Source organism: Pyxicephalus adspersus, chromosome 1 (assembly GCF_032062135.1).
Source record: "Pyxicephalus adspersus chromosome 1, UCB_Pads_2.0, whole genome shotgun sequence".
Lineage (NCBI taxonomy): Eukaryota > Metazoa > Chordata > Amphibia > Anura > Pyxicephalidae > Pyxicephalus > Pyxicephalus adspersus.
In genome coordinates, this window is record NC_092858.1 from 60,254,954 (window position 1) to 60,262,623 (window position 7,670).

Sequence of the window (7,670 nt, forward strand, 5' to 3'; positions counted from 1 at the left end):
AAACATTTTTTATATTCATGATATCTACTAGAACCCTGTTCGCACATATTTCTGTAAGTTACAGGTCTACAATTTAAAAAACAAAATTTCATGAAAAACAGTGCAACGCTTTTGGAACAGAAATCTAGACCTCAGTGTAACGCCCAGGTGGTTAAAAGTAGACTTTGTTTACATACAGCTGTGGCTATTTGTTTACTTTGTCACTTTATTATTTTACATATCACTATGACAATGTTTAGCAAGTGTTTGTCTTGAAAATGAGCATTTTCTTTTCTTTTGGGCAGTGCATTGAGGTTATGGGAGATGGATGTTTAAATAACGAACACCTTGAAGAGCTTGGAGGAATTCTCAAAAGCAAATTAGAAGAGCACTTTAAAAATCAAGAATTAAGACAAGGTAAAAACGGGGCAACAGCTTTGTTTTAATATAACACATTTTTTTTAATTCAGTTTCTAATACACACTGAAGATGTATTAAGATTCACTTGAATGGTGCTTACTTTTTAGTATAAAAAAAATCCATGCACATACAATGTTAACAATATTGGTAATCATAACTCAGGAACTGTACGTGTTTGGGAAAACAGAAAACAGATCTGAAATCTGCTCTAAAAGTGTGCTGTGGTTTTCTGATGATTATCAAAACTAATTTTTTGTTGATCTGTGTAATATTATCTTGGTATAATTGAGTTTGTGACTCCCTTCGACCATGTAGTAGCTCTGGCGCCATTTGATTGGCGCAGTGCTGTTACAAGGGTGAAGTAGAAGGGTGAGATATGCTGCTGGGAAGAAAGGTGGCTAAAAAAGACCCTTTACTTCGTACACAAATACAGCCTTTTACAGTATGCCATTTTGAACAAAAATGTCCTCAAAAGCACTGTTCATTTTGTAATTTTTTTTTTGACTGGATAAATATCATAAATATCATCTAATTTTTCACTTAATTGATGAGAATATTTAAATTTGCTTTCCAATGACTTTGTGTATACAGAAGGTCGGAGGTAAAAGTGCTTTTTGAGCAAAATTGCTTGCACTTCATTTTTTTTTTTTTTTTTGGTGCAGTATGAAATTATGAAAAAGGGATGATAATCCATGGGACGATTTGTTGATTTAGATATTAAAGCGCACCTAAACTCAGAAATTTCACTTTACATAAAAGGGTAGACAACCCTTTTATGTTAAGTAAAAATTCTGTTCTTTTTTTGTTTGTTTGGTTTGAATGGGAGCGCAAAGCCTCCCGGGAAGGCTCTTGGGTGCTTGGGCATGCGCAGAAGGAGCCTTTTGGTGAAAAAATAAAAAAAATTGCTGATCACACGCATGCGCAGTGAGATCTCCAAGTTTTTTCGCCATCCTGTCACCCAATCTCGCGCCTGGGTCAGGTGACGTAGGAAGAAGAGGCGAAGATGATGCGCCGGCTCAGGAACGGATGCCAGGACGACGCTGGACACGACAGAAGAGACCTCAGGATGGATCAGACTGCCCTGCGAGATTAAAGGTAAGTGGTGTGTGTTTGTTTTTTTTTTTTGTTTTTTTAAGGCAGTTTTTAGTTTAGTTCCTCTTTAAAGCCCTAGATAGTTTAGAGATGGTTCCTGTATTTATTGTACTGCTCATAAGTCTGCTGAAAATGTGGATTGTAAAACCATTACTAGTCATAAACAAAAATTCAAACTAAGGAACAAAGTATTATTGACATATACAGTACTTTTCCATCAACAAACATTTATCTAGGATTTCTAATGATGACCTAGATACATTTGAATTAGTATTAACATTATTATTGTACCTTGCTGTTTTTAATATATTTATATGCACTTTTAGTAAAAAGACAAGATGAAGATTATGATGAGCAAGTAGAGGAGTCCTTGCAAGATGAGGTAGAGTATAATTCTGTTTTGTTTTAAAACTTGGAAACCATAAGTTTGCAAATGGATGTTCTGGGCAAATTACATTGAATGTGGGTTAAAACACCACTAAATATATTATGGTTGTAAAAAAATGTATTGTAGTACATTGAATTATATTCTATTTAAACTAAACGATGTAATGTACTGGCTGTAAATGTAAAGCTGTCAAAAAATATTAATGCCCCCACCTCTTACTCAGCTATGTATACATTTTTGTATTTTTATGAATATCATGTGTGGTGCGTTTTACATGCAGAACCATTTAGCTTTTTGGAAAATGTTTTTGAAAATATCTGTAAAAATGCAGCAATCAGGATCTTTTTAATTAACCACAATAAGACGCTGAGATGTAATGTATCCTAAGGAAGCACTCCTATTGCTGAGGTAGTTCGGGCTTAGCTAAGTCAGACCCCAGTAACAAAACTAATAGACAAATAGTGCATTTTTTGTTTAGGTTGATAGCTTGAATTGTGTGGTTTCTGAGCAAGGGCAAGATTTTTTTTGAGCAAGATGTTCTAACTCGAATGCTTGCATTACTTCATCCTGACAGCATGACATGGCACAATTGTACGTTGAGCTGTGCGTGTGTGACTTGGTGTACAAAAATTAAAAAAAATTTTAAGTATTTATGGTAGAAAGATATTCTTCCTTCTGTATACCAAAAGAAAATCTTTTTTTTTTTTTAATGTTTGGTATTATTTATGGATGAAGCTGGTGCCTTACACGGTCAAAATTGTTCCATGTCTTAATAGTATAGCTGTTCCAGAGTTGTTAATAATTAGTACTCCTAATTCTGCTGATGTTTGTAAACAAAAAGGTTGTGTTGCTAAATGCGGTGGGATGTATACCTTACATTTATTGGTATTCTCTTGTCTTTATTTTCACAGGATGACAATGACGTTTATATTTTGACTAAAGTCGCTGACATTTTGCACTCAATTTTCAGCAGCTACAGAGAAAAGATTTTGCCTTGGTTCGAACAGTTGCTGCCATTAATCGTTAATTTAATTGTAAGTTATGTTGTAATGTGTTCTGTTACCAAGTCAAGGACCTAAAAAAAAACCCGGAAACTGTATTTTAGAAACCTACTGAAATTTGTATTTCTAGTTTGTTTTGATCTTTGTCGAACATGCAGAAAGGTTATAATTTTCAAACTTTTCTGTTGCTGAAACCCTGCATAAGTTTTTAGTTTGTTTTGTTAAAAAAAAAAAATTTCAGTAAAACTTCTGAAATGGGTGACATGTAGCTCAATAAAATCGTAAGTCAGTGTTCAGTATACAAAGTCTGGGCAAAGCTGACTTTTTTAATGTACTTACATTGTTTTACATAATTCTAAAATAACAAAGATTGCCAATGTTGGTATAAAAATATGACTTTCATATCTAAAGTAATGAAGCTAATGTTTAGGCTTAAAGCTGACCTTCCATAGTACTAAAACTATTTCATGGTGTGTGGATTTAATCTAATGTAGGAAATTAGGGCCCTTGAGAAATATGCCCTTTTAATGTTTATTCGTATATACTGGACTGCTGTAGGATAGCGCTGGAGAGCATGCTAAATTCTACTTATTTGAGAACTATTTATAAGTTCAGTTGAAAGTTGCAGTGTATAAATCCTTTACATATTTTTGTTTCGTTATCTTTTTAAACAGTGTCCCCACAGACCCTGGCCAGACAGACAGTGGGGTCTCTGTATCTTTGATGACGTTATTGAACACTGCAGTCCTTCTTCTTTCAAATATGCTGAGTACTTTCTTAGACCCCTGCTGCAGTCTATCTGTGATAACAGTCCAGAAGTCCGTCAGGCAGCTGCCTATGGTGTTGGTGTAATGGCCCAATTTGGAGGAGAGAACTATCGTCCTTTTTGCACAGGTAAGCAAGTTCACTATTTATGTATATTTTGATTGAGAATAATGGAAATTGAATTCAGATTTCTGTTTCTGTATTGTAGAAGCACTTCCACTGCTCGTTCGGGTCATCCAGGCTGCCAACTCCAAAACCAAAGAAAATATCAATGCTACAGAGAATTGCATTTCAGCTGTAGGAAAAATAATGAAGTTTAGGCCTGACTGTGTAAATGTGGAGGAGGTCTTGCCCCACTGGATATCATGGCTTCCGTTGCATGAGGATAAGGAAGAAGCAGTTCATACTTTTAACTTTCTCTGTGACCTTCTTGAAAGGTAAGCTTAATATTTGTAGAAAGATTAATATAAATTTGTCAATATTTTTACAAAGAAATGTTCAGGGATGACTGCTTACCTGATTACATTTTAAAAATATAAAAAATTAGTAATGTGTGCCTTGAGGTAAAGGATTTTATCATTGGCCAAAAAAATATGTTTGAAATGGTAAAAAAAAAGGTCTAACAAGCAAGTTTCAACTCTTAACTGTTATGATAAATCAAATGAGATGCCTTAGTAACTTTTTTTTTTCTCTTATGTCCACAGTAATAACCCTGTTGTGTTAGGACTCAACAATTCTAATTTACCTAGAATATTTAGTATTATTGCTGATGGTGGTGTCCATGAATCTATTAAAAATGAAGAACCATGTGGTAAAAGACTTGCTAATGTAGTTCGACAAGTTCAGGTAAGTGTTTCCTAAAGATTGGTATGTGTGTAGAAATGGATTATTTATTTATTTTTTCTTTACCTTCCTGAGCGGTAAGCCCGCGTGTGGCTCAAGGTAAAAAAAAAAAAAAAAAAGTTGAAAGCGGTAACCCCAAGCCACACTCGGGGTAGTTGAAAAAAAATAAAGCCTTACCTGGTACCATCAGCGTCCTCCAGTGTCCTGCCATCCTCTGTCCCCCGACGAGTGTGCTGACGTTCCTGGGAGTTCCCAGTGACGGTCCGTGCGGCTGTCGCTAGGGGCGTGGCTGCAATTTCAAATTATTTTGTATTGCATTCAATACAAAAGAACTATTGAATGCAATACACTAGATTAATGTCTAAAAGCAGTACATTGTCTTTCATGAAAATTTATTTTACAGTATATTATAATAGTATGAGTATATTAAAGTTTGAAATTTTTTTTTATTTATTATTTTGACACAATTTTGGGTTTCAAACTTTATTATACCCATACTATTATATTGTACTGTAATAGGTTCAATTAGTTAAGGTATTTGTTTAGAAACTGGTAAAAAATCAGTTGGACCTGAAAGCTAGAAGTCTATAGTATTTGTAATAAACAGTTCTGTTTTTCATGGGTGGATAAAGTCAGTGCTTTGGTGTTCCCAATATGGAGTGGAGCACATATACAAAAATGGTTTCATATTAGTTTGGACAACGCCAAATGTTGAGCAAAATTCCAAGCCTCATAAAGCAGCTTGCCCATATAACTATAATCCCTACAAAACTTCTCACTGCACACTTTGGCTGCAGCAGAAGGGTTTGTTAACCTCCGTAGCTGTCTAATTCCGTCTAAATTTCCATGCAAAAAGCTGTACAATTTTTTGCATGGAAATTTTTTTTTCATTGTAGGCTATAATTCTTAGGCATAACTCACAGATATTAAATGAATTTACAAATTTATTATAACAAAACACAAAAATCTGTTAAAAAAAAAACTATATATTTAAACATGTAATATAACTGTACAGTAGCATGTATAACGTATATATAATATATTTATTTTATATAAATATTTCTTTCTATTGGCCTCAATACAGCTATTTTGTATTGAATCCAATAAAAAATTATTTGAATTTCCCGCCGATCCGCCCGCACAGACGCATGCCCCGACGTCACCGGGAAACCCCGGAGATGGTCGCTGCATTCGCGGGGGACAGCGACAGAACCAAGTAAGTGGGGTTTTTTTTAAGCTAATAGGCTACCATGAGTGTGACTTGGGAATACCGCTTTTGACCTGGAAAATCCACCCCGAATCACACTCAGGAATACTGCTAAGAGGGTTAAAGCTTTCTAATGTATTAAAGTTAAATCTGCTTGAGAGTTTTAAAAGAGGTTTGGCTTTTTGTCTGGTATGTAAAAGAATAGACATGAAACTAACACACGTGTGGATAACTTCTTGTTAGTGTAAATACTTACAATGTTTTTAAATCTGTTTTAGGCCTCTGGAGGACTGTTTACAGAATGTGTTTCCCAGCTGAATGCCGCTCAGCAGAAGGCTTTACAAGATCTGCTCAGTACTGCGTGAAGGCTTCTCCCATTTGCATATATATCAGGAAAACTAACATCAAACTTACCTCCTCTGTTTAGGTTTCTTTGTTTTTGTTTTGAGCAAAAAAGGAGCAGTAGTGCTTATAGGCCATCATTCTGCAGGCTAACAGACTGGAAGGAATACACTGTTCTCCAAACTGAACTGGGAAAAAAATGAATTCTTTGGAGCAAGACTTTTTCCTGGTGGCCTACAGATAATTCTTTAAAGGATGCTTTCCTTTCCTTCTGTCTCCTGTAATCCAACATAAGTGGATAAGGCAAATTACTTTCCATTGTCAGTTATCAACAGTTCAGGAGTTGGGGGGGCTATAGATGGATTTTAAGGTGAATTGACCTAATTCCTGAGTGCCCAAAGGGTCTGCAAAGCTTTTATAAAATGGTGCTCCCCACATCATTCATTAGAATGCTATGGCGAGTTTATAATTAGTAACTTAGCACGATGTTATAATCGTCAAGACAGATTTGTCTCCATATAGTATTACCTCTACTCCAAAGTGGAATGGAAGCAAATTCCTGTATCCTGGGAAAATTAGTCAATGTGGTATTCAAAATTCATTTTGCACACATTTATATTGGCCTATTTTTGTTTTGTTTTTTGGTCACCCATTTTGCCCAAATTGTTTAATGGATACAGGAAAATATGTAGCTTCAGGCCCTTGAATGTGAAATGTCATTCTGGCATGTCTGGCAATATCTTCACTCCACAATAAAAAAAAAAAAAACACCAACATGTGCATTGGTTCCCTGCTGTCTTGCATTATTTAATTTGCCTTTATGCTTTTGACCTTTCCATGTGGTAGTGCAGGGTGTACCTTTTCTGTGGTCACTCTTAAACTTCTGAGTATTGTGGTTTAATTCTGTATAAAAAATATTTTGGCCTGATAGTTGCATTGCCAGATTTCATCAGCATATAGTAGGTGAAATTACAGGCCTCATGAAATTTGAGGTAATGAGTGGAGGTCTTTATGCTTCAGTGGTTATGCCACTTTTCTTTTGCAAATTTGGTTATGCTTTGTTAGCTCAGCATTATATCTTGATTTTCTACTTTGCCAGGTATAGATAACATTTTATTTAGGATTATTCTTTTCTAAATGATACATTAATAAAATGTGTCATATGCTACCTTTACTCATGGATATCTTAAGTGGGTCACTTACACATACATTTCTTTTTATTAATTTTTGCCTGGAGCCACCAGGAGCCTGATTTCTTTTTTGTTAATGTTTCACGGATTGTATACAAACCTAGATAAGTTGCTAATGCATTTTAGCATAAAACAAAAAATAAAACTGTCCACAAATGAAGTAAAGCTATTTTATTTTAGGTATGAATTATGGACAGTTTATAATTGATAAAACATTTTTTATAAAAGATGCTAATTTTAATATTTCTTGAGGAGAATAAATTTAAATTTTAGGCTAAATTATTAACGCAATAAACTGCATGCAAAAAGCAGTATTTCACACAAGGCAGTTCTTGCAGCTTTTCTGGGGTGGCTGTACACATACCACTCGCCTGTTTTACCGCAGCCTAACTGTGGTCCTAGTGCTTATCTGTGAAATGAAAAAGGATGCACCTTCATTTGGT

The 7,670-nt window shown here is 34.9% G+C and overlaps 1 protein-coding gene across 1 annotated transcript in view; it reads left to right on the plus strand.

The window, feature by feature from the left end:
• The window catches only part of IPO5 (importin 5), a 23,427-nt gene extending 16,035 nt beyond the window's left edge, over nt 1-7,392 (plus strand). Inside the window, exons 20-26 of the mRNA XM_072411292.1 lie at nt 285-396; nt 1,818-1,873; nt 2,791-2,913; nt 3,555-3,774; nt 3,854-4,082; nt 4,350-4,491; nt 5,974-7,392. Of these exons, the coding sequence (XP_072267393.1) occupies nt 285-396; nt 1,818-1,873; nt 2,791-2,913; nt 3,555-3,774; nt 3,854-4,082; nt 4,350-4,491; nt 5,974-6,060 (969 nt within the window). The 3' untranslated portion in view covers nt 6,061-7,392. The remainder of the gene's footprint in view (nt 1-284; nt 397-1,817; nt 1,874-2,790; nt 2,914-3,554; nt 3,775-3,853; nt 4,083-4,349; nt 4,492-5,973) is intronic.
• Nucleotides 7,393-7,670: the final 278 nt, after the last annotated feature.